Source organism: Dermochelys coriacea, chromosome 9, assembly GCF_009764565.3.
Source record: "Dermochelys coriacea isolate rDerCor1 chromosome 9, rDerCor1.pri.v4, whole genome shotgun sequence".
Taxonomy (NCBI): Eukaryota; Metazoa; Chordata; order Testudines; family Dermochelyidae; genus Dermochelys; species Dermochelys coriacea.
The window spans coordinates 35,628,450-35,655,517 of record NC_050076.1 but is presented as its reverse complement, the minus strand read 5'-3'; the positions used below and the strand labels follow the sequence as shown (position 1 = coordinate 35,655,517).

At 40.6% G+C, this 27,068-nt stretch overlaps 1 protein-coding gene across 8 annotated transcripts in view; it reads left to right on the top strand.

Moving 5' to 3' along the window:
- RHBDD1 (rhomboid domain containing 1) overlaps positions 1-27,068 on the top strand; it is a 91,552-nt gene that overhangs the window by 5,529 nt on the left and 58,955 nt on the right. For 6 of the 8 annotated variants that reach the window (XR_006274157.1, XM_043492153.1, XM_038417531.2 and 3 more), the window contains exons 2-3: positions 19,003-19,521; positions 21,397-21,529. Coding sequence is in view for 7 of the 8 variants with exons in the window: in XM_043492153.1 (XP_043348088.1) it covers positions 19,089-19,521; positions 21,397-21,529 (566 nt within the window). In the remaining variant the exon portion in view is untranslated. Of the gene's footprint in view, positions 1-3,145; positions 3,265-3,373; positions 3,545-19,002; positions 19,522-21,396; positions 21,530-27,068 lie in introns of those variants that run through there. The other 2 variants (XM_038417530.2, XM_043492150.1) reach the window with 2 other exon arrangements.

Here is a 27,068-nt window from a genome sequence, read left to right as displayed (position 1 = left end):
AGGTATAGTACTATACTATACAGTCCCCCAGTATAGATGCGGTTATACTGATATAAATGAATGTATACAGATATAGTTTATTCTGTTTTTTATATGCAAATAAGATATACTGGTATAAGCACATTTATACTAATATAACTCTGTCCACTCTAGTGGGACGGTAGCACTCTAACTCTACCCAGTATGTTTGTAGACATGCTCCTGTCTAAACCTTTGGAAAGTGGCCATTAATCATTGTTACAGATTTTCTGTTTCTCAGTGGACCATCTCTTGGGAAGTGGATACTGAAACTATTTATCAAACTCTGTTGTGCTGCTTTGCCTACAGAAAACTTTGGGAAAACTGGACAGGGGATTAATATTCTCATCCCAGGATTAAGTTTTCTGTCTTTCTACACCTATGTAGACATGGCATCTAACTGATTCTAAAACTTCAGGGAATGTTCAGGGCATCGATGGCCAGAACCTAACTGATTTGAGAGGGCAGTGAGAAAAAAAAAAAAAAAAAACAAAAAACCTGAATAAACAAAATGAAGGAGACATAGAGCTCCTGATTAGTCACAGTTTCAGGCATGTCTTCAATTGTCTATAGATCAAACAACTGTTTGATGGAACTGATTGCTGCGTCAAGCATAATAATACCCCATCTCATCTCTACTCATTCTTCCAATAGAATGTAACATGTTATGTTATAGCGATGCAGGTAAAACTTTAAGTGTAGAACTGGTCTAAGGGTTTGTCTACACTAGAAATGATACACTGGGTACTACAGCAATGGAAGGGGTTCTCTCATTGTAGTAAATCCACCTCCCCAAGGATAGTAGTTAGTTGACAGAAGGATTCCATGACGTAGGTTGGCTTAACTATGTCTTTCAGAGCTGTGAATTTTTCCCACGCCTGAGGGACGTAACTGGGTTGTCCTAACGTAGACCAACCCCATATGTGTCCATGGAGAGCCAAAGAAAAGTTATCTAGAGAGCAGGTGATTCTGGCAGTCTGACCAAAAAGTGGTCAGAGAGGAGATGTTACTTTAAAGAGATGAAAGCTATTCACTTTTCTAGTTTTTCTGTGTAAGCCCCGGTGTGGGGCTGACAGCTTGGCCTGTCAGTGTGGGGCAGCGGGGGCCTCCAGCTGTGAGCTCAATGTGGGGCTGTCAATGTAGGGCAGCGATGGGGGGGGGGCCTTGAGCTGTGAGCCCTGGGGCAGAGCAGTCAGCACAGGGAGGGAGGAGGTGTGTGTGTCTAGCTGACAGCCAACAGACGATGTAAATAATGCAGTGTCTACGCTGACACTGCGTCACTCTAACTACATTGACCTAAGTGCTATGCCTTTTGTGGAGGTGGAGTTATTATGTCGATGTAGCGGGTGACTTAAATCGGTAGGAGCTACATTATAGTGTAGATGGTTACAGAGTTAGGTCAACCTAAGCTGCCTTACATCAACCTAACTCTGTAGTATGGACCATGCCTACGACTGAATCATGTTGATGTAGTCATTTGAGAAAGCTGATGTTAGCTCTGTGTATGTTGTGTACCTGTTCTGTGGATTAATGAGACATCGCTTGCTAAGGCAGGTAACTTTCATAACCACTAAATAGATTTTAAATTATTGTTCAGATATGGATGCAGTGAATTTAAGTATAGGAAATCAAAGTTAAGGGATAAAAATTTGTGTTTTTAAAATTGGAGACGCTCTCCCGCTGACAGGTTTCAGAGTAGCAGCCGTGTTAGTCTGTATTCGCAAAAAGAAAAAGAGTACTGGTGGCACCTTAGAGACTAACAAATTTATTAGAGCATAAGCTTTCGTGAGCTACAGCTCACTTCATCCAGATACCGCCGCTCATTAGGGGTGGTTTAATTATGTCAGCGGGAGAGAGCTCTCCTGCTGGCATAGAGTGGCTACGGTAGAGACCTTACAGCTGTGCAGCTGCAGCGGTACAGCTGTGCCGCTGTAAAGTCTGCAGTGTAGACATGGCCTTATTTTTTCAAATATGGCTGCACTGTCTACAACACCTGGCTACAACACGTAACCTGGGGAATGGTAAGGGGAAAGGATGCTCCACCAATGTCTTATTTCTCTATTTATTTGCTATTTGTTTGCTATTTAAAATATTCTAGGACAATGAAACTGGACTTGTATGTTTCAAATACTTTGCAGAAGCAAGTTTAAAATAAACTACTGTGAAAATGTTCTAAAATATAATTACAAAATTTCCATTACATTTTATAAGATATATTATTTATCATTATTATTCAGTTTTTTTAAATTAAACCTAAATTTTGGGCCTAAGCTATTTGAAAAGAGTCAGTAACAAAATTTGTATTGTATTGTATTCATTTTGTATTGGCATTCCTGCCCGTCTTGTTTCTTGTGAACAAGATAGTAGCGGCTGTATTATAAGTGTGTGTTTTTTAGAAACATATTCCTTAAATATCTTTTCATAACAAATTAAAAACTTCGTTTCTTTTGTTAACAAAGCTTGGTATTGCTTTACAAATGAAAAATCATTAAATCCTTTAAAGAGCCATTTGATTAACCGGAACTCACTCTGTGTAAATTAATTACAACTATAATGATGTTACAGCCTTGTCTTTTGTTGTTAACCACGGAATTGACTGCCAGTTACAGTAAGCTGTGAAATTTATAGCTAGTGGCTTGGCCTTCTGTTTACATTCAAATTAAGCATACACATTGAATATATAAATGGAGTTCACCCTATTTCAAATTTTTGAGCTGCTTCTCATGCTGGTTCAGTTTTTTTTTACTTGCATTCTCATTTCTAATTCATGAGTAGATGATTTTCCAGGTATTGAAGGTAATGTCAAAGGAAGTGGCCTAACTTATTACTTTGGCCTTTTTACATTTAACATTTACGTCAAGGTGTGAAAATTCCACATCCCTGACCTATGTAGCTATGCTGACCTAACCCCCAGTGTAGACACAACTAGGTTGATGGAAGAATATTTCCGTTCACCTAGCTACTGTCATTCAGGAAGATGGTGTTCCTACTGTGACAGGAAAACCCCTTCCATTTGTGTAGGCTGCATTTGTGTTACGGGGTTATACTACCATAGCTATCGTTATATTGTATCGTTCCTGTAAAGTAGACATACTCTTTGAGACACATTCTTGGTTTTATACTGCAGATTTAGCACCACAGATGATTAGATCTTCCTGATAAATCATCCAGAGTAGTATTTGCCTCATTGGACCACCAGCCTTTTCTTTCATAGAATTTCTGCTTCTATTCTGCTTCGGTGCTAAGGTAGTTATACAACTCTTATACTTTACAAAGGTTGTTTGTTCATTGATTTTATTACAAATAGTTATTTCACGTGTTCTAACTAGGAATTCTCATTACAAATCAACTTTGTTGGCTCTAGGCTGCTCTTACTGCAATACCCTTAGCTTTTTGAGAGAAGATTGATGACAGCTCTTCCAAGGTTCAAGTTCTCGCACCCCCATAATTACTGAAGCAGTTTCAAAGCCTCAAATATGGCTGCACTGTCTACAACACCTGCCTACAACACCTAACCTGGGGAATGGTAAGGGGAAAGGATGCTCCACCAATGTCTTATTTCTCTATTTATTTGTAGAATGTAGACCCAAGGCAAGAGTTGAGTTTTTGCCTCCTTAAAAATATATTTCACTTAAGCAGAGTCCCAGTCTTTGTTGTTAGACATTTGTAGCTCAGCCCTTTCTCCAGAAACTGGGGTTTTGATGTGGTGTGTTATCCACTCTGCTGCTTTAGGGAAAGTCAATAACATAGCAGGAACAGAATTAATTCGTAGTTGTTAGCTATAAAAATATTTTAAGGAATGTTACTAACGGGCAATTTAATAAGGGTAATCCGTTAATCACAGTATAATATCCTATGGCTGCCAAACAATTTTTCTGAAGCAGAAAGGGTTCTATTCAAATTAAAAATAAATCCTTAAATGCTTTTCACTGAATAAGTGCAAAACAAACAAACAAATTCCTGGAATGTTTAGTTCATACATTTATCTTGAGTAGGTGATAAAAAATGCAGACTCGTGGCAGTCTTGGTTAAAGACAAACATCCAGTTCAAGCCTATTCTGAAAATGTGTACATTTTGGAGGCGGTGGCATGTTTTGGAAATCGTTGGCGAAAAAGAGAATAAGTCCTCCATTGTTTCAAGTCTCATTAGCTTTTTCATAAACACAGTAGAGGCTGAAGGAAGAATGTTTCAGACAGTTGAAAGCACTATATGTTTTAAATGAATTGCATTCCAAAAGGCTTTCTAGAAACTGTTTGCTATCTTTCTTGTGTGTTTCACTTGTAGGGGCCAAATATAAAGCTTCTTGGATGACTATTTTTGAGGATACATTACCATTATTATTATTTATTCACATTATAATAGCGTTCAGAGGTCCCAGTAAGGTTTGGGCCCTGTTGTAGTTAGGGATGTAAATATCGTTTAAAAAGTTAACCGGTTAAACAATTAAAAAGATAAAAAGGCAAAATTTCTGAATCATAGAATATCAGGATTGGAAGGGACCTCAGGAGGTCATCTAGTCCAACCCCTTGCTCAAAGCAGGACCAATCCCCAACTAAATCATCCCAACCAGGGCTTTGTCAAGCCTGACCTTAAAAACTTCTAAGGAAGGAGATTCCACCACCTCCCTAGGTAACGCATTCCAGTGCTTCTCCACTCTCCTAGTGAAAAAGTTTTTCCTAATATCCAATCTAAACCTCCCCCACTGCAACTTGAGACCATTAGTCCTTGTTCTATAATTTGCTACCACTGAGAACAGTCTAGATCCATCCTCTTTGGAACCCCCTTTCAGGTAGTTGAAAGCAGCTATCAAATCTCCCCTCGTTCTTCTCTTCCGCAGACTAAACAATCCCAGTTCCCTCAGCCTCTCCTCATAAGTCGTGTGTTCCAGTCCCCTAATCATTTTTTGTTGCCCTCCACTGGACGTTTTCCAATTTTTCCACATCCTTCTTGTAGTGTGGGGCCCAAAACTGGCCATTCGAGGCCACTGTCGAATAGAGGGGAACGATCACGTCCCTCAATCTGCTGGCAGTGCTCCTACTTATACATCCCAAAATTCCATTGGCCTTCTTGGCAACAACGGCACACTTGACTCATATCCAGCTTCTCGTCCACTGTAACCCCTCGGTCCTTTTCTGCAGAACTGCTTCCTAGCCATTCGGTCCCCAGTCTGTAGCGGTGCATGGGATTCTTCCGTCCTAAGTGCAGGACTCTGCACTTGTCCTTGTTGAACCTCATCAGATTTCTTTTGGCCCAATCCTCTAATATGTCTAGGTTCCTCTGTATCTTTTCCCTACCCTCCAGCGTATCTACCTCTCCTCCCAGTTTAGTGTCATCTGCAAACTTGCTGAGGGTGCAATCCACACCATACTCCAGATCATTAATGAAGATGTTGAACAAAACCAGCCACAGGACCGACCATTGGGGCACTCCGCTTGATACTGGCTGCCACCTAGACATGGAGCCATTGATCACTATCCATTGAGCCCAACAATCTAGCCAGCTTTCTATCCACTTTATAGTCCATTCATCCAGCCCATACTTCTTTAACTTGCTGGCAAGAATGCTGTGGGAGACCATGTCAAAAGCTTTGCTAAAGTCAAGGAATAAGACGTCCACTGCTTTCCCTTCATCCACAGAGCCAGTTATTTCATCATAGAAGGCAATTAAATTAGTCAGGCATGACTTGCCCTTGGTGAATCCATGCTGACTGTTCCTGATCACTTTCCTCTCCTCTAAGTACTTCAGAATTGATTCCTTGAGGACCTGCTCCATGATTTTTCCAGTGACTGAGGTGAGGCTGACTAGCCTGTAATTCCCCAGATCCTCCTCCTTCCCTTTTTTAAAGATGGGTACTACATTAGTCTTTTTCTCGTCACCCGGGACCTCCACGAGTTTTCAAAGATAATGGCCAATGGCTCACATCTGCCAACTCCTTTAGCACTCTTGGATGCAGCGCATCCGGCCCCATGGACTTGTGCTTATCCAGCTTTTCTAAATAGTCCCGAACCACTTCTTTCTCCACAGAGGGCTGGTCACCTCCTCCCCATGCTCTGCTGCCCAGTGCAGTAGTCTGGGAGCTGACCTTGTTAGTGAAAACAGAGGCAAAAAAAGCATTGAGTACATTAGCTTTTTCCATATCCTCTGTCACTAGGTTGCCTCCCTCATTCAGTAAGGGACCCACACTGTCAAGGACCTTATAGTGATTATTATAGTAAGGACCTTGGATTAATATAATTATCAGAAGTAATGAGAACCGGAGGAATCAAGGATGAATAAAGTAGGCAAAATGGAATGCTGTGGTAAAGAGGAAAATTTATTGAGAATTCAGGTAATTTAATCAGTTGCTGTTCTGTATTTATTTCTTTGTTTTCTTATGAACAGGCAAGAATGATGAAATTGAGATTAGGGATGTGAAGTGAAATGAAAGAAGTGTGTTTTGAAGGAGGAGGGGAATGGTTTTGAAGGCACCTGTCCCAGACATAAAGGGCTGATGTAAAAAAGGTATAGAATTAGAATGAGAGGAAGATTCAAAGGGAACATTACTTGAAAGGAGTAAACAGAGTGTAAGAGATGTGGCGGAAAGAGAAATAACCATCTTATTGCAATACAGCGCTTCCAAGTATTGCCCAATTAATGCAAGCCCCCTAGGCACATGCTTAAGTGCTGTACTGAATAGGGATGCTTTTCTGAATTGGGGCCTAAATGAGCTGCTGTTTTGTAGGTGCTGAAATGAAGGGAATGATTATTCTGCTTCCTTTTCTCTTCAATAGCCGAGAAATCTCTGTTCTCAGCCAGGGATGTTGCTGTAAAAGTGAGCACTCCTGTGTCTTGTGTATTTTCAGGGGGAAAGAAAAATTCCTCGGAAACAAAGGCACTGTCACAGGGTAGCTGGTCCCTGTGAGTAGACCAGGCCCAGTTCCCCTGTGTCAGAGCAGCTCAGTCCAGTTCAGCCAATTAAGGGGGTAGGACTACACCTGTGGCTATAAAGGCCTGATGGAGGGCGGGAAGAGAAAAAGAGAGATTGGAGCAGGATATGTCTGGGGAGAGGAACTACAGAGGAGCGGAGCTAACTCTAGGGGTGAGTCTCTGGAATAAGGGGCTAGGTGCTGAGGGGGACAGCCCTGGGGCCGGTGTTCCAGAAGGAGAATGAAAGCTGGCTGTGACTGGGAAGCTACAAGAAGCAGGATTACCGGAGACCCCTGGGAGGGCAGGCTGTGAAACCCTAGGACAAAAGATCCGTGGAGGAACTGTTTTTGTCTATGTTTATGTTTGGACAAATAAACCTACTTAAAGGTGCCTGGGCATGGCAATAAGTGCTTATTAATCCGTGGAAAAGTTATGCTATGCCTCATATGGTTAGGCATGGAAGAGCTTGATTTTTATTTTTTTTTTCTAATTTTGATTATTTTTATTTTTATAGTTGTAGGAAGTTAAGGGGGATGTATGGTTAGGGCAGTGCTGTCAGTGGGGCTGCAGGGGGCTCCCTGCATGTCAGAGGAGCTCAAGTTACGGGCACAAGATATAATAGAGGAGGCTGAAGTTGCCCAGCCCAGTGGAGCTGAGACCCCTGGCCATGACTGCCAGGAGGCAGATTATCACCGCAAGTGTGCTAACTGTTACCAGTTGTGGTGGGTGGGCAGTGTGTATGTTTGGGTTTTGTGTGTGTGTGTGTGTGAGAGAGTTGTATGTCAGCTGAAATGTACATTTACTGACAGTTATTAATTAAAATAGAATTCAGACAAGCCTATATATGGTAGAGAATGTGTGCACTTTGATCCGCCCCGATATAAGGGGAGAATGAGATGGCTCTTTGGTGTCCAGTGAAGGAGTCAGAAAAACAAAGGTAGGGTGCTGCTGCATGACCTTTGGCCATGAGGAGGTACTTTGGTGGTAACCACCATTTCACACGCACTATCAAGGTGTTTTACTTTGTCGTATACTAACCAATGCCAAATATTTTTTGTTACTTACTTTTTATACTCTCTTTTTCGTAATTTAAATGCAACGCTCATGAGTGAATTTTGAACCTTAAAGTAATGCTGTTTCTTGTTGTCATATTTTGGGTTACTTTCTTGAGTCTAAGGAATTCTTAAAATTCTATGGTATGCTTTTTATTTTTGACCCAGGGATTTCTTCTGTTTTTGTAAGAATTCTTATTTTAATTTTGGGAAACCAACATGTTCAAAAATAAACAATGTATTTCATTTAAATTGAGTTTGGGGAAAAATAGAATGTATAAACATTCAGAATCAGTCTGTGTAGTCCATTTTTTTCCCTATAAATTGATAAGCGGATACAATAATGTATATGACAATTTCATACCATTACATTATTTTAAATTTGTTTTTAAATATAAGTAGTGAAATACATTGTTTTGATACTATACACATGCTACATACATTTTAATGAAATGTAACTATACTATATGAGAAATATATTGTAATTATAAAAGACAATTTTCTTTCTAGTTTTAGGATCTTGAATTAAGAAGAAACAACAACTTTTGCACTATTACATTAACTGGAGCATTCGTACTGAAAATTCTGATGTATTTCTTTATATATTGCTATTAGGGGAGCTGGTTGCAATCTCTATATTTAGGTTACCCGCCATGTTTCTTCCTGGAAGTTTTTTGTTAATGTTTTGTTGAAAAGTTCTAACACTTCTGTATTTACCACAGATCTTGAAATTCAACAGGAAGGCAGCCCTGTAGAGCCAGATAAGAGCCCCCCGACCCCCCGAAATTTTGTTCAGGTTTAGTTGAATTATGAACTTTTAAAAATTGCTCTTTTCCTTTCTGTTGCTTGTATTATCAACAAAAATTTTGGCAGCATGCAAAAATAACTGACATTCTAAAGAGCTTGGCCCACTCTCACACCAAAAAATCAACATAACTAGCACACGCTGCATGGGACTCCCTCTGTCAGACTCCACTCCCTAGACCAAGCAAATGGCCCAGTGGCTCCCTCCGCACCCTCTGGAGACACTATGTGGGGCAGGGGGCTTTCCTAAACATCCCCCAAACCCAGCATATAGTTTCAATAGCCATTCACCCTCTGAAATAATAGCCTTCTCTTTGTTGCAACCTAATTAGTTATTCTTGTAACAAAAGCAGTAGAAGTCTCTTGCTGCAGTGCAGATGCATGGTAGAGGTGGTGATTGTTACAATTACACATAAATATAATTTGTTTTTCCTTTTTTTAACACCATAGCCCTAGAAAATTATCTACAGAAATACCATGTTAAAAGAATATTAAGATTGCAAATGCCAGAATTTAGGTTGACCATGCAACCTTAATTTGTGCATCTGTGTTATGGTATACAGTAGAACCTCAGAGTTATGACCTGACCAGTCAACCACACACCTCATTTAGACTGGAAGTACACAATCAGGCAGCAGCGACAAATAAATAAAATAAGTAAATAAAAAAGCAAATACAGTACAGTACCATGTTAAACATAACTACTAAAAAATAAAGGGAAAGCAGCATTTTCTTCTGCATGGTAAAGTTTCAAAGCTGTTTTAAGTCAATTGTAAATTTTTGAAAGAACAACTATAATGTTCAAAGTTACGAACAACCTCCATTCCCAAGGTGTTTGTAACTCTGAGGTTCTACTGTAGTTTTAATTACCTGATCAGGGTGCAGATGGTTCAGAGGTGGACGACGTTCAGGGAATGAATTAGGGTTGAGTAGTGAATAAGGCCAAAGTATTCATGAACTTAACCAGTTCTTTTTTTGAACCCAGGTATTTTTTGAAGTATAGGTCCATCCATGTCTGTTAGTCACAAGTGATCAGGGACATAGGTCCTATGCTCTGGCTGTGTCTAAGGTCGTTGACCGCTAGAAAACTGGGACTGGGATGACAGGAGATAGATCACTTGTTAGTTGTCCTGTACTGTTCATATCCTTCTGAAGCATCTGGTCACAGAACACAGGGCTAGATGGACGTATTGGTCTGATCCAGTGTGGCCATTCTCCTGTTCATATAATTTCTAAGCAGCAGTATTTATGCTACTATTTTCATGGGAGGTCAGGTCAGATCTTTTTTCAGACCTACTTCAAAGCTAGAAAAACTTGAAAACTTAGGCATCCTACCGGCCATGAAGAACTCAAGGAAAAAATAACTGATGTGCTGAAGTATATGCAGGTTCTGACCTTATATTTTAATGCCATTTACTTGCATGTAGGTGAAGGAGTATCACGTTGTCCCTTCTGAACATTCAGGGTGCTACTTGCAAAATACATCTTTGTTAACTTTGGGGATTGTTTACATGGGAACGTTCAGGAAAGTTAAGGTGAATCAGCCAAAGGTGTGAAGTCAGTGTGCAAATATGTTAACCCCATTCTCCTCATGCTTTTGTTCAGTAATAAAGTAGCTTTAGATTGCTGTAACTAAGCATGTCTACCGTAGTGTAGTGTAGACCATTGTTTCTCAACCAGTGGTTCGGGGCCCTCTGCGGGGGCTGCAAGCAGGTTTCAGGGGGTCTGCCAAACAGGGCCAGTGTTAGACTTTCTGGGGCCCAGGAAAGAAAGCCGAAGCCTCACCACATGGTGCTGAAGCCTAGGGGCCCTGAGCCCCACCACCCAGGGCTGAAGCTTGAGCAATGTAGCTTCACGTTGACCCTGGTGGCACTGAGCCCCAAGCAATTGCCCTGCTTGCTACCTCCTAACACTGGCCCTGGCTTTTATAGGCAGAAAACCAGTTACTGTGGCAGAGGTGTGCTTTGGAGTTTTTATAGCATGGGGGGGACCTCAGAAAGAAAAAAGTTGAGAATCCATGGTGTACATGCTTTCTACATCGACGGAAGGGGTTTTTCCATTGATGTAGGAAAGGCCTCTCCCCGAGCTGCAGTAGCTAGGTCAGTGGAAAAATTTAAATCAGGGTTTAGGTCAGCTTAACTGCAGTGTCCAGGGTGTGAATTTTTCAATTTTTTATCAGATGAAAGGAAAAACCAGTTCTTTTTCTCTTATTTTTCATCTTGTTTATATTATGCACTTGGAATATACTTTGATATAGTCAGTTTCACTGTTTTGTTGTGGTGCAAGCCCATTTTCAATCTCTGCAAAAGAGAGTGTTGACAGCTTTGGTGTTGCACTGGAAACAAAACCAAACGGGTAGCAAGTAGGATTGTGCAAAGAGAGAAAGGGAAGGAGAAACAAGCTTGAGGATGTTCCAGCGATAAGGTTTGAGCCTGTTCAAAGCGCGTTCTAAACATCAACAGGGGAGCAGAAATATACTCTGATTTTTAAAAAAGATTTTAAATATATCCAGTTGACAGTATCTCTTATGATAGATACATTTCTGTAAATATACAGTTTTGATTTATATTTCGACTCTTTGTTCTGAGGCTCGCTTATGACAGGGCTGAACTACTTTAGCTGAAAGATATATGGCTCTGTGGGGCATAGGTGGGTAGACGAGCTTCATTCTTATGACATTGGTAGTTGGTCTGGTGCCATTTAGAACATTGTATTTCAGTTTCTTCTGAACTGCACCTGCTTAGGTAGGTTACGCTTCTCCAACTCCATTATGGAGTTCAGCTTTGGTATGTATTGTGCTTCTGTATCCTTTAATATTCTCTTTTTCCTTTAGCTCCCTGGTGTCCTGGAGTGGCTCCTTGCCAATGGTTTCCTTTATCGGTTTTAGCTGTGTCATTGAAATTGTGTTTGAGCTCACCTTCTTCAAAAGGGTGTACCAACAGGTTTTTGGTTGCCACAGTGTTTGAACAATGAGACTCACCAAAACGAAAGACTCCACTAGTATGCTGGTCGAAAGATTGGAGCATCTTGCTAACTCTGTTATTCAACTCATGAATTTTGAAAACTTTCAATTAAAATTGCTACAGTTTCTGAATCCTTAGAAGGTACAGTGCCAAAAGTGAAATGCCTGCAAGCTGCATGGAAACTTTTTTTTAAAGATACAATAATAGAGGCTCAACTTACATTTATATCCCAAATTAAAAACCACAGGAAGAGAACCAAAAAAGTGCCACCATGGCTAAACAATAAAATAAAAGAAGTACTGAGAGACAAAAAGGCATCCTTTAAAAAGTGGAAATTAAATCCTAGTGAGGAAAATAGAAAGGAGCATAAACTCTGGCAAATGAAGAGTAAAAATATAATTAGGAAGGCCAAAAAAGAATTTGAATAACATTTAGCCAAAGACTCAAAAAGTAATAGCAAAAATTTTTTTAAGTATATCGGAAGCAGGAAGCCTGCTAAACAACCAGTGGGGCCACTGGACGATTGAGGTGCTAAAGAGCACTCAAGGACAATAAGGCCATTGCGGAGAAATTAAATTAATTCTTTGCGTCAGTCTTCACGGCTGAGGATTTGAGAGAAATTCCCAAACCGGAGCCATTCTTTTTAGGTGACAGATCTGAGAAACTGTCCCAGATTGAGGTGGTTTTAGAGAAGGTTTTGGAACAAATTGACAAGCTAAATAGTAATAAGTCATCAGGACCAGATGGCATTCACTCAAGAGTTCTGAAGGAACTCGAATGTGAAAAATATCAGAACTATTAACTGTAGTTTGTATCCTATCATTTAAATCCACTTCTGTGCCAAATGACTTGAGGATAGCTAATGTGACGCCAATTTTTAAAAAGGACTCCAGAGGTGATCCCGGCAATTTATAGGCTGGTAAGTCTGACTTCAGTACCAGGCAAACAGGTTGAAACTATATGAAAGATCAAAATTGTCAGACACATAGATTAACATAATTTTTTGGGGAAGAGTCAACATGTTTTTGTAAAGGGAAATCATGTCTCACCAATCTACTAGAATTCTTTGAGGGGGGTCAACAAGCATGTGGACAAGGGGGATCCAGTGGATATAGTGTACTTAGATATTCAGAAAGCCTTTGACAAGATCCCTCACCAAAGGCTCTTAAACAAGGTAAGCGGTCATGGGTTAAGAGGGAAGGTCCTCTCATGAATTGGTATCTGGTTAAAAGATAGGAAACAAAGGTTTCAGAATGGAGAGAGGTAAATAATGTTGTCCCCATGGGTCTGTACTGGGTCCAGTCCTAGTCAACATATTCATAAATGATCTGGAAAAAGCAGTGAGATGGCAAAGTTTTCAAATGTTACAAAACTACTCAAGATAGTTAAATCCCAGGTAGACTGCGAAGAGCTACAAAAGGATCTCTCAAAACTGGGTGACTTGGCAACAAAATAGCAGATCAAATTAAATGTTGATAAATGCAAAGTAATACACATTGGAAAACATAATCGCAACTATATGTATAAAATGATGGGATCTAAATTGGCTGTTATCACTCAAGAAAGAGATCTTGGAGTCATTGTGGATAGTTCTCTGAAAACATCCACTCAGTGTGCAGCTGCAGTCAAAAAAGTGAACAGAACGTTTGGAATCGTTAAGAAAGGGATAGATAAGAGGACAGAAAATATCATATTGCCTCTATATAAATCCATGGTACTGTGTGCTGATGTAGTCTCCCCATCTCAAAAAAAGATGTATTGGAAAAGGTTCAGAAAAGGGCAACAAAAATTATTAGGAATATGGAACAGCTTCCATATGAGGAGAGATTAATAAGACTGGGACTTTTCATCTTGGAAAAGAGATGACCAAGGGGGGATTAGTTGAGGTCTATAAAATGAATATGGATGTGGAGAAAGTAAATAAGGAAGTGTCATTTGCTCCTTGTCATAATGCAAGAACTAGGGGTCACCAAATGAAATTAATAGGCAGCAGGTTTAAAACAAACAAAAGGAAGTATTTCTTCACACAACACACAGTCAACCTGTGGAACTCCTTGTCAAAGGATGTTGTGAAGGCCAAGACTATAACAGGATTAAAAAAAGAACTATATAAATTCATGGAGGATAGGTCCATCAATGGTGTCCCTAACCTCTACTTGCCAGAAGCGGGGAATGGGCAACAGGAGATGGATCACTCGATGATTACCTGTTCTGTTCATTCCCTCTGGGGCACCTGGCTTTGGCAACTGTCGGAAAGACAGGATACTGGGCTAGATAGACTTTTGGTCTTGCCCAGTATGGCTGTTTTTATATTATGTTCTTGGAGAAATTACTGTAAACATTTGTTAGGGGCATGCTCTGTAATAAATTATGAGTAGCATGTATTGACCTGGTAATTGAGTGTGTTAACTGTATGAATATATTGGTTTAGTTTAATGGGGAACTGTAAGGAGAACAAGCAGGAAGGGAAGAAGAATGACTCAAGATAAGCCACTTCTCAACTAACACTTAATAACATTTAAGACACTTTGCCCAAACTATTAACTCTTAAGATTCTAACTCCTTACTCCAGCCAATTTACAAAACTGGTTTTGATGACCTGGGCCATGGTCTGGGAACCTGAAGATGAAAAGAAATATAGTAGTTTTAAAAAGGTACTCTGTCTCAAAAGGGGTTGACTGTTTAGGGAGGAGTTCAACAGGAACTAGACTGACACACAGGCACCCCTTGGGGATGTCTGAAGAAGTCAGGGCTGCCTAGGGATACCGTTGGGGATAGTAAGACTTTAGGTAAGAGTGTTTATGTATTGTGGTGTTGTTTTGAAAGCCTTTTATGTCTTCTGCTTTGTGCCTACTGTTAAAGTAAACAATATTTTGGGTTTAAAAAGACTGTTTGGTCACTATATCCACCACTAGTCACAGATTCCCAAAGAGAAAAATTGCAGGTGCTGAAACCCATCAGACCTCCTGGATAAGCTCAATTGATATACAGGGTACTGCAGCCCATGGCCTGGTCTAAAAGTAGAATCGCAGAGTTCCACCTCCAGAGAGGTAAAGGTACAAGCATAACACCTGAAGGAAGTGCACTCAGAGACACCAGAAAGGGGACAGAGGAGCAGGTGCATGTGTTACTTTGACATTATTGATCTGGGTCTTCGTGGACTTTTTGCCTGCATAAGTAAGGGTACTTCACTGTTCTGAATGACATTGTCAGGGGAATAATGCAGACACTTCAAATTTGTCATGTAGTTAACTGAAGTCTTGTTCATAGACTATATTTGAAGTAATTAGTTTGCAATTAAGTCAAATTATTGATGATTGCATCTAGTACAGGCTACAGGCAAGCTCAGGTCACATCCCAGATAACTCTATTAAATGAGCCATTGTAATGCCTCAAGTAACTAACTAATCCCTATAATTTTTCTGCAGATATTTTGCATGCAATGAGTCTATTTGTTGCAATGACTCAGTAGTAGAGGGAGATTGGGCCTGTGTCAAAAGTTCTCATTGGTTTATTGATTACTTGGCTCAGCTACTACTGTTTAAAGATTTTTTTTTTTTTTATAATTTTTTTTCCCACTGCATGCTAGCTAGAGCATCAGTGCTTGAGAGACTCTCCATAGTGCTGCAACCTCAGTCTCACTGCACACTTAGGCAGCACTGCCAGGGGAACTTAAGCAGAAATACAGGGGGAGCCCGTAAGCAGGTGGACACTGGATCTCAGGGACTGGTTTCTCCCTGTGTCTCTTTCATGTAATGACACTAACACAGCCATTTAATCTAAACCAATAAGTCAATTGCAAAATAAGGGCCTGGTTCACCCAGTACACTTTGATTGCATTAAACTCCTTTTGTGATGTAAACCCAGTTTAACTGTCTGGTAGAATCTGCCTGCTGGAGTGTACCAGTGAATCTGCCTGTAAAAGTTAAACTTTTTTTTTATTAAGGTTCATACTACTTATCTTCAGATTGTTAGAAATTAATGAATGGTTTCTTTCTCTTTGGGTTTCTTGTATTGTGTTCATGTATGATGTTTTAATAATTTAAAACTATTCAGTAAATCCCAGGCAAAAATCTATGCAATGGTGAGAGTATGTATTAGTAACTTACGTGTTTAAAAAAAAGTAAAATTGTACTTATCTCTAGGCCTAAGTGTTATATACCCAGAAAATTCAAAGTTGAGATTGCACTTAAGAGAAATCCAAACATATTGAGATAAGAAATGGATGGTTAAAAAACTGAAACAGCTTTAACTCTTCCATTTAGTGATTCCATGAGGGGGAAAACATTTACTATGTCTTGTAAAATGTTTAGAACCACAGACTCTAAAATGCTTTAATGATAATACTGTGGTTATTGCATGAGGTCACTACATCATGAATCCAAATATGTAGAGAGCAGAGAGGGAGCCATAAACTCTCAAATGACCTCAGATAACTTCTTTGAAAATAAAAATATTACATTTAAAACAGGGCTTATCTCTGGCAATTCCAAGAATATTAGCGAGTGCTGGGTCCCATTAGGAAGCTGGAATTCCTCCTCATTGCAATGGTTTATAAAACTCGCAATTCTAGTAATGCAGAGCTGTGAAATACAGACTTAAGATAAACCAAAATAAGCCACTGCTACTTTTATATCATATATAAATATTCATTTTTTCTAAAATAATGGATTTTATCTGGAAAACGTCTTGAGTATTGTTATGTTGAGATAAGAACTTTGGAAAACATGGAAATGATTTCATGGTGTAATTTTGAAAGATGAGGTTGACTGTGATGAATTTGATCTTTGTTCCTGGTTCTGTAGATTAATACATATACTGGGTGAAATTCTGTGCTGCATCTCTTAGAGGTGCTGTACAGAACACACACCCCAGGAGGTGGGGGAAAAGGATGACTTTAAACCACACTTGTACCCTCTTGATTCTGGGGTGCCCCAGTGTAATTTAGAAAGCCGTGAGGAGTTGTTTGAATTGTAACAGCCCATTCCCACCTGCCTATAGGCAGCTTTGTTGTCCAGAGTCTCTGCAGTGCTACGTGTCCACCTGGACTTACAAAAGTCCTCAAAGGTCAGCCTGTGACTGTCTTCCTCAGTTTCCCATTGTCATAAATATAAAGGAAAGGGTAAACACCTTTAAAATCCCTCCTGGCCAGAGGAAAAATCCTTTCACCTGTAAAGGATTAAGAAGCTAGATAACCTCGCTGGCACCTGACCACAATGACCAATGAGGAGACAAGATACTTTCGAAGCTGGAGGGAGGGAAAAACAAAGGGTCTGTCTGTTTGTGTGATGCTTTTGCCGAGGACAGAACAGGAATGGAATCTTAGAACTTAGTAAGTAATCTAGCTAGATATGCGTTATATTATGATTTCTTTAAATGGCTGAGAAATTAGACTGTGCTGAATAGAATGAATATTCTTACTTTGTGTCTTTCTTGTAACTTAAGGTTTTGCCTAGAGGGATTCTCTATGTTTTGAATCTAATTACCCTGTAAGGTATTTAGCATCCTGATTTTACAGAGGTGATTCTTTTTACCTTTTCTTATATTAAAATTCTTCTTGTAAGAAACTGAATGCTTTTTTCATTGTTCTTAAGATCCAAGCGTTTGGGTCTGTGGTCACCTATGCAAATTGGCAAGGATTTTTATCAAGCCTTCCCCAGGCAGGGGGTGCAAGGTTTTGGTGAGGATTTTGGGGGGAAAGAAATTTCCAAACAACACTTTCTCAAAAATAAACCTGGACATTTGGTGGGTGCAGTGTAAGTCCAAGGGCAAAAGGTAAAATAGTTTGTACCTTGGGGAAGTTTTAACCTAAGCTGGTAAAAGTAAGCTTAGGAGGTTTTCATGCAGGTCCCCACATCTGTACACTAGAGTTCAGAGTGGGAAGGAACCTTGACATGCTTGAAGCTTGAACCATGCTTGAAGAATTCTCCTCCTTCTTTGCCCCCAGCCACACCCAGGGCTCTTGGAGCTCTTTATATTTCCTAAATCATTTTAGTTGATGGGGCAGAGAGGGAGCAAAATCTCTCCCACTGAGTATACTTACGTGGAATTTTTATTTCTGGTTTGTACTACTGTTCTTTTATGCTCATTTCAGGGGTAAAAGTAAGCCAGTATGGCGTACCAGTAAAAAGTGGCTGCCGGTACCGGCCCATACTCAGCTGACGTTAAAGCACTGCTATGGCAAAGGACCCTGCTTAAAGCGCTGCCGCGGCAGTGCTTTAACATTGTTGCCCCTTCTACCCCCCCCAGGCTGCCAACAGGGCGGGGGAGGAGCAGCTGTCCTGGGGCCGGTGTTTTAAAAGGGCCCAGGGCTGCGGTCAGAGCCCTGGGCCCTTTAAATTGCTGCTGGAGCCCCGGGCGCTGCGGGCAAGGCAGCACAGCTGGGCAGGCTGGGGGACACTGAGTCCTGCCCCTTCTGGGGGCCAGAGTCGGCCACTCTACCAGTAAGTGTTGAATGTTAACTTTCACCCCAGCTCATTTCTGCTATAGCTTAAAGAAGTATATGTTTTCACCACTCTACAAGGTTTTTCCAAGAACTACATTAATAGTCTCAGTTTTTAAAGCAGGTTCTTATGTGGAACCACTTAACTATATGAGCAGAATTTTTTTTATATTGCAACCTGACATAGTCATTTAGATTATCATTCTTAGTGTCTCTTGAATATCTGTAAAATTTAGAAAGAAAAGATAGTGAGAGGATTTCAGACAGAATGAGAATCAAATACTGTGATTGCCTCTAGGGCCATGGAAAACTAAAAATGGAATACCAGAATGTTGAGACCATAGAGAGGAACTTTCCAACTCCTTCATGACAGTTTGGGGTCACAAGTTAGTTGTGGGTAGATCAGGGTGGAGTGGAAACATGGCTAGCACATTCATGAACAGCATGGATCAACTGCAGCCCTACATAGGGATGTAAGATGCAAAGTGTAGCTGTTCTCGCAGGTTCCTTTCTCTTTTTCATGCCTTTATGAATCTACTGTGCAAAGTCCTTTAACTCAGACCTTACACAAAGATGCAGAACATCATCCTGTATTTATGGTCAACTTGTGTGCTTGAACTTTGTTAATGTAATTGTATTTTTGTCTTTAACTGTGCTGTGCGCATCTTTTACAGTTGAGAAAATTCTGCAGAATTTGTAAATATTCCATGTATTTTTAGAAAACATCCAGTGAGCTTGAAAATGCCCCTTGTGTGTTTGATTAGTTATTGATAAAATAATTGTATGTCAGTTAATATAGATTTATTTTTCTTTCAGAATTTCCTAAACTTGTGTATTTCTGGATTCCAACAATAGACTGGAAATTGTTACAATCCTATAATTTCCCAGAATAAGAAGTGATTATGCAGCGAAGACGGAGAGGAGTAGATGTTGGACTAATCTTGCTACTTTCTCAAGTATTTCAAGTTGGGCTTGAAAACATTCCACCTGTAACACTTGGGACCTTAGCACTGAACGTTTTTCTTTTTTTGAAGCCTCTGAAACCACTGCTGAAAGTCTGTATCAGTGTAGACCAAAGTTATTACCAGAAAGACTGGCAACGTTTGCTGCTTGCGCCAGTTCACCATGCAGATGATTGGCATTTATATTTTAACATGGTCTCCTTGCTTTGGAAGGGGATAAAGTTGGAACGTAAGCTTGGAAGCATATTGTTTGGGTATATAATTGCAGTATTTTCAGTGCTGATTGGCATTGTGTACATAGTGTTGGAATATGCACTTGCAGGACTTCTGAATGACCCTTCATACAAAATGAATTGTGCCGTAGGCTTTTCAGGTAAGGCATTCAGGAGGTACAGGTTAATTTATTGAAGTGCACATTTATAGATTCTGTATAGTAAAATTTTATAATATAGAAAATGGAAATATTTTCTCTAATGAACATGGATTAGAACAGGTAATATCCATCACTACGTCTTTGAGTGCTTATTCATACATATTGTGACAAAGCTCTGTCCTTGCCTCTGTGGGTCCCACATTTCCTGGCGGATATCGCTAGCCTCAGAGGCTCACTGTGACCCTGCATGTAACCCTTCTCTCTCTAGAGACAAGGGTCACAGTCTACTGAGCCATTTTCATCAGAAGCAAGCGAGGGAGGTGAGGAGAAGTTATCCTTCCTTGCACAGTCTCTGTTGGCTCCCAGTCTCAGTGATTAATCAGGAGGCAAAGGTGGGGGGCGGGGGGAGCCCAGGCCCACCCTCTACTCCAGGCTCCAGCCCAGGGACCCTAATAGTATCAGCTATGGTAGCTGACCTTTTAGAAACATACCATGTACAATTCCCTGGGCTATTTCCCCCGCAGCAGCCCTCACTTCCTCAGGCTCCACTTCACCCTTACCTCAGGCCCTCCTTCCTTGTGCCTGATATGGTGTGTACTACTCAGCCTCTCCAACAGTGCAACTTCCTCCCACAGCTCCTGACATGCACCCCCACCTGACTAACTGGGAGGCTTTTAACTAGTTTCAGCCAGCCCCTGATTGGCTTCTGGTGTCCTAATCAACCTAGCCTTCTGGAAAGTTCTTAATTGGCCTCAGGTGTCTTAATTGACCTGGAGCAGCTGCCATTTCACTTATCCTGGTACCAGGGATTTGTTTAGCCTGGAGCTAATATATCTATCTCCCACTACTTTCCTATAGTCAGCTGGCCTTGCCCCGTCACAATATGTATATCTTCCACTCTTGGTGCTTGTGCGCCCATGCACTTGAATTTAGATTTTCTGGGTGGAGGCATGAGTACTCACGGGGCAGAGGTACAGCCTCAACGTACGCTGCTGGCCAAAAGACTCCAAACTTGAATGCGTGTAGTACATGCACACCAAGAGTGGGATATATATGGCCAACATGTTCTGTCGAATTACAGTTATTGTAAAGTGAATAATTTTCTTTTTCTATTATATATTTAAGTTTACAGTTTCTGCACAATCAAAGTCAGCAGCAAATACTGAAAAATGTTTTTGTTACGAATACTTGTGATCTTAAGATTGCCACTCATGGGCTCTTGTGCTTTCAGCACAGGGCAGACAGAGAATGCCACTAGCTTTTAGATTATTAGTCCTCAAAGATTCTGGCTGTGGAGGAAAAACTCCACTCTCTTTATTTAAAAAGCCAGTGTCTCATTTCTCTCTAGAACCCTTCCTACTTATTTTCTGACCAAAGGTTCACTTTCTATCCTCTTTCAGAGTTGCAGCTGTGTTAGTCTGCATTCGCAAAAAGAAAAGGAGTACTTGTGGCACCTTAGAGACTAACAAATTTATTTGGGCATAAGCTTTCGTGAGCTACAGCTCACTTCATTGGATGCATTCTGATGAAGTGAGCTGTAGCTCACGAAAGCTTATGCTCAAATAAATGTGTTAGTCTCTAAGGTGCCACAAGTACTTCTTTTCTTTTCTTGTGTCCTCGGATGCTGCTCAGATTTTTCTACCAGCCCTGACTATTTAACATTCTGCAGTATCTTTGTCTAATCAGGCCCAATCATTTATTTTGGCTTTTGACCAGTTTAATTTCTCAGTGCACTGAGTATACTTGGCCCCAAGTTCAGGGATTCCTCAAAACACCCCAGACGTTATCAGCCATTTTTGTTTGTTTTGCAGTTGAGTTTTTCACATCGTCTGAACTCAACTATTTCTTTTTTGGTGTGATTTTTATTGTTTTTAGGAGTATTATTTGCTTTGAAAGTCCTTAACAATCATCATCACCCAGGAGGGACCAGCAACATCATGGGAATTCATGTATCCAGCAGATATGCTTGTTGGCTGGAGCTTGTGGCCATTCATTTATGTTCCCCAGGGTAAGTTAATTAAATCAGTCTCAGGTCTCACATACTTTTTTGGATCCATTTAGGTGTATATATACATTGTGACATATGAGCAATGACATCTGGTACCCAAAATAAATAGGTAGCAATCTGCATCTCTCTCCTCCACACCTTGTAGGTTGATTGTGCTTGTCAAAGAGGAAAAAATGGGACACCTTGCTCAGGGGGGTTACTGAGAAGTGTTTTGGTTGGGAAAAAGAAGGGACTACCCTTCCTTTTCCCACTCACTCATCCTGTTAGAATGAAAAACTGGGATATATTGCATGAAAAGGCTTGGCAGGCAAAAACAAATATTTATCTGTCTGTCACTTTTTTACTGTTCATTCCTAGTGCCAGTCCCCTTTTCTCCCCCATCTATCTCTTTATCCCATTTTCTCCCAAACCCTACACCAATTAATCCACAACCTCACTGGCCACATGCCTCCATTCTACCCTATGCTCAATCCTCCCAACCCATCCCATCCCTCTTTCAGTTTAGAATCTTCCTCCTCTTCCTTTTCTGCAAATTTCTAGAAAATTGGTTATATATCAACAGTGTTAGGGTATAGAATATTTTATAACTTCTTAACCATAATGGAAAATGATAAACCCACCAAATATTAATTTTTTTATCAGTCTGTGAACACCACTTACCTGCTTCAGGGGGTGGTTAAAAAACATGAGACACACAACAAAACACTCCCTAATCAAATGGTCCTATAGCTAGGAAAACTTCCCTAAGCTGGAAAGGAGGAGACCGAGAATTTAAATCTCCACTCTTAGTGATGTTTAAATTCCTGTGCAATTTACTAGCCTTACTATTGACTGCTGTCATGAACTCCAGTCTAGGAGACAGGGAAGAGCTACTGAACATTCCCCCACCCACCCGCTCACAGTTTTTAACTAAATTGGCAGAGAGCTTGTGCAAGGTCATTGCAGGCATAGAGTCAAGCTTTCTAACATGACCAACCCAAATTTTATAATTTCACTATACTACATTTCATTGTGTCTAAACTACTGTACTATTTCTAACCACTATATTACTCACACTCCTCTATCAGAGTCTAGGATAGAATCTAGGTTCCTGATTACCAATATTCTACTGCTGAATAATAAAATAGTTGTGTTACCCACTCTGAATGTGTGTCAAGTCCTTCTCCAGTGGCTGATCTGGAAAGGGACTTGCAATTACTCCTGTAGCTCAAATAGTAAGGGTCTAATTTAGCACTGTTGAAGGTCAGGGGTTTCAAACTTTGCTGCTGATCTGTGTGGGGGAATGGTATGGTTGCATGTGATTCACACTATGAAAAGACCACTTTAAAACAGTTTTTTACTTAAAAATATAATATGTAAATCATAGTGTCAATCATCACAATCACGAGTCATCAAACTTGTATTCTAATGCAAAACCTTAGCGGTGACTCCAGAAGTGTTAAGGCAGAATAACTTCCAGAATCCATGCTCTAATAAATTTGTTAGTCTCTAAGGTGCCACAAGTACTCCTTTTCTTCATGGTATTTGTGTAAATCATATATGCTAATCTATTGATGTAATTGATATAAAAGCATATGAGATGACTGTTAAGGTTTTGCTTTAAAGTGCACATTTGAAATTGGGATACGGATTGGTTTTGGGGTATCTTGGAGATGTAATTGAAAGTCTTATGGGGCACTATAATGTGTTATCTGCGGGGTATGCAATATGAAGATGGAGAAGAATGTACAGATTTCCCCCCTTAATTTCTTTCTTCCATGCTTTTAAGGTGGCTGATGGATGGGATGTCTCCTGGCACAATTTTACTGTCAGTGAATGTAGTTGTGTGCTAATTAAATTGTAAAACTACTACAACTTCTCTGACATTATTGCAAAAACCTTACTACTACTTTTGTATGCATCGCAAGTGAATGTCTAGTTTGTTTGGCCATCTAACTGCTGAATCACTGAGGGTAGCAAGGCATTATAATTTACCCTTCTGTCTTCTAATGGTGCGCTCCTCTACCACATTTTTGACCATCTGCTTTGTTGCTTCGTAGTCACATTGTGGAGACTGGACTAAGCCAGATTTCTGTGTTGTGGCAACTATTCTGGCTGTTCTAGGCCACAGATTGTTAAGCCTCAACTAGGATCTGCATCTCAGATCACAAACTGTTGTATCTAAATAAGGCCTTCTGAAATTAGTCAGCATGCCTATCTCTCTATCCTAGAGTTGCTGCCAGTCTGTCACACAGCTGTCGGCTCTGATATACCATTGTTCAGCTGAGCTTTGGCAGCGTTAGACATGAGTGATGAACAGCTATTGCAAAAGGATGTAATGAAATCAGTCGTAGTCACTGCAGGTGTAGGTGTTTTCTCCTGGAGGCAAGCAGATCTTCTTGTGGAAGTATGCATTGCTTATTTGCACCTATTGGAATCATTGTCAGCCTTGTGTGCAGCAGGTTGCTTTCATCTGTCATAGCCCTCCATACTGTTTTAGGATGACGTTATCTTGTCTTCACTTTTGGGGAGCTATCTGAGCCAACAAACACAAAGTTAATGTTAATGTGTGGCTAAGGCAACCACTAATGATATGGGTGGTTGTGTTCTGCTCTGAATAAACAAGACTCACATGACTACTTCTTCCCCAAACTGCTGCAAAATATTTTGCTGGAGTGAATATCAGTACCAGGACTGAGGTTTGTAGAACATTTGCCTCTACTTCCGAGGAGGATCCTGGCAGTATGGGAGGTGATCTTTTTCTTTAAGTGTCCTAGATGGGATTGGTGTGTTAGACTGTGGTCCCGATTGATTCCTAAATAAGTGGCAACTGGCTGGAAATGGGGTGGACTGTCCTCAACAAAGGTGGTAAGGAGTTGATTGGCCAGATGATTGTTCAGATGGAAGGTTGTGGCTATCATCTTAGACTCACTTAATCTAAGACTCCACTGACAAAGGTAAACGGACAGAGAATTAATATCCTGGGCGAGTGACCATATCCTGTAGATAATTACCAACGTCCGCCAGACATAAGTCATCTGCGTACATGTACTTATTGGCCTTAGTTGTTGGTAGGTTGTAGGTATATGTATTGAAAAGGAGAGGAGCCAGAACAGATACTTTTGCCAGTCTGCTATAGAGATGGCTAAGCTGGCTGACTTTGTCTTCAGCTTGCGAGATGAAACTGCAGTTTGTTATTTCCACGACGAACCAGACCAGAGCTAAGAGGGAACAGTCAGCAACATATCTCTCATTTGTGTCACATAGAAGCTTACGGAGAGCCTGATTTTGATGCACATCAGCAAGGTTATTGAATCACGAGTGCCCTTTGTTCAGGCTGTGTTCAGACAACCCGAGTTCAAATTATTATACAAGACATTGAAGATAGCTTCAAGAAGGGCAAGAAAGTTGGTGCTGTTCGGTGGATCTGTCAGCTGTATGTGATATTGTCTGGCATGTGGGGCTGATCTCCAAGTTGTAGCAGACTGTAAGCCCATGGCGGAGTCTTCCAATTATCATCATGGAAATGATGATGAATCGGAGAAACTTTTCTGATTTAATTATAAATCATATTCAAATTAATGAATATAAATCCATTTTTCAGTTTGTCAAAAATGTTGTGTATGTAAGTTTACATTAATGCCCAATCCAAAGAATCTGCAAATTTTGCATTTAATTACAAATCAATAGAACATAATGAAGCCCCTTACTTATCAACAACTGTTCTCCATTTCCTCTTATAAAACATCGGTTGAAAGCCTATCCAGACAAATAGTTCTTACATTGTCTCCTGAAGCGTGTTCATCTTGGAATATGAAGAATTTCCAAGGGAGGCAGGTTCAAGAAATATGGATATCTAATAACATTGCCACTGATTGTGAAAATTAAAAATCAGAACTCAGGAGCTCTTGCCTTCTATTGTGAGACATGGAAAATGGGGTGATTTCTCAGGTAATCATGTCCTCCAAGGCCATTTAGAGATTTTACATTATAACTAACCTCTCCAGTTATATTCAAACGAACAGATAACCAGTGCGGATCTCGGAGCACTGGTGGTATGGAGTCAAAATGACTTTCCCCTCTCAAGACTTTTTGTAGAAGCTGAAGTTTGAGTCTGATTCAACAATAGTCTTTGTTAGAGTGTATTTCAGTAATCTAGTCTTGAAGCTACAAAGGTTTAGATCATTGGGGCAAGGTCCATCTCAGAAAGACATGGACTCAAATTAGGTCTGATATAGATGAAAAAGGGACTGTATGCCACAGCATCACCTGAGAATCCAGGAGTGATGGATCTAGAAATAACACTCAGATTGCAGACTATTGGGAAGGATGGACAACACACTTTGAGAGATAAAAGAGGAGTGCAGTTTTTATCAGCATTACTTTTTTGTCTTATTCAAATTGACCCATATCCTGCTTGCTCACTTCCACTCTTCCATTTCATTCTGTTACTAGAAAACTGCAGACACTGGGTTTGACTTTAAAAAAGGAGATGAAGGCTTTACATCAGGATCATTGGGATGGAAGGATCCTTGAAAGATTTGCCTTTTGGAAATTTGCAGAGAGCAATGAGCACACTTACTGAAGAATTATCCTATCCTCTTCAAAAACAGTTATGGTCAATGATATCCAAGATTATTTATCTACAAAGACACATGAGTCCTTAACCTGATCTTATTACCGGGAGAATATAATAAGAGATAATGGTACTCCTTCTGAAATAAACCCCAACTTTTGCCAGACTGGTATAGGGAAAAAGTATGGGTTTGGGGCTGGGTGCTCTACTCAGTTTCACACTGCTTCTCAATTAAGTTACAGGGATTTGAGAAAGATGAAGGAAGGAAGATGGATGACCCCCAAAATACTTGGAGGGTGAGAAATGAGGAAGAGAGTGGGAACCTCGCTTTTCAGCAGCAGGAAGTTGTTGAGGGCAGTGTGATGGGATTCACCACTGACTCCCTGTGGCCGGGAGTGGCTGCTCCCTCCCTGCTGGGTGTCTCCTGACCACGGCTGCTCTGCCTTTGCAGTGACCTGCCTCTTCCTTTTATTTGGCCATTTGACCAGGTCACTTAAATAAAGTGAGGTAATAAGAATTCCTTCTCAGGGTGCATCAGAATCTGGTCCTACTTTCCTTCAGGGAGGGGTCTTCAGGCAATGGTTGTCTGGTAAGCTCGTGCCTTCAGTCAGACAATGTAAGAGCTATTCCTCAGGAGCTGAGGGCTGAAGATCTGTTCTCTTCCCTGGTCTGCCAACAAGAGAGCTCCTCCGCTCCCCTTTTAAGTTCCTCCTCGTGACAGGGTGCAACTACCTGAGCCCAGAGCAGATCCATAACCCCTTGTTGTCCAGTATGGGATTTATATACCCCATCACAGCACGTGTAGACTCTTTACATCCTCTGCCCCTTTCAGGATGTTGTAGCTGGAGAAATGCTCTCCCTTTCACTAGCTAGTTGGGGGAGAGAGAGACAAAGAAAGTGGAACTCTGCATCTTTTTGAGGATGGAATCTGGGGTCATGGGCATATCATATGTCCTTACATGCTTTGATGACTCCTAGAGGCAA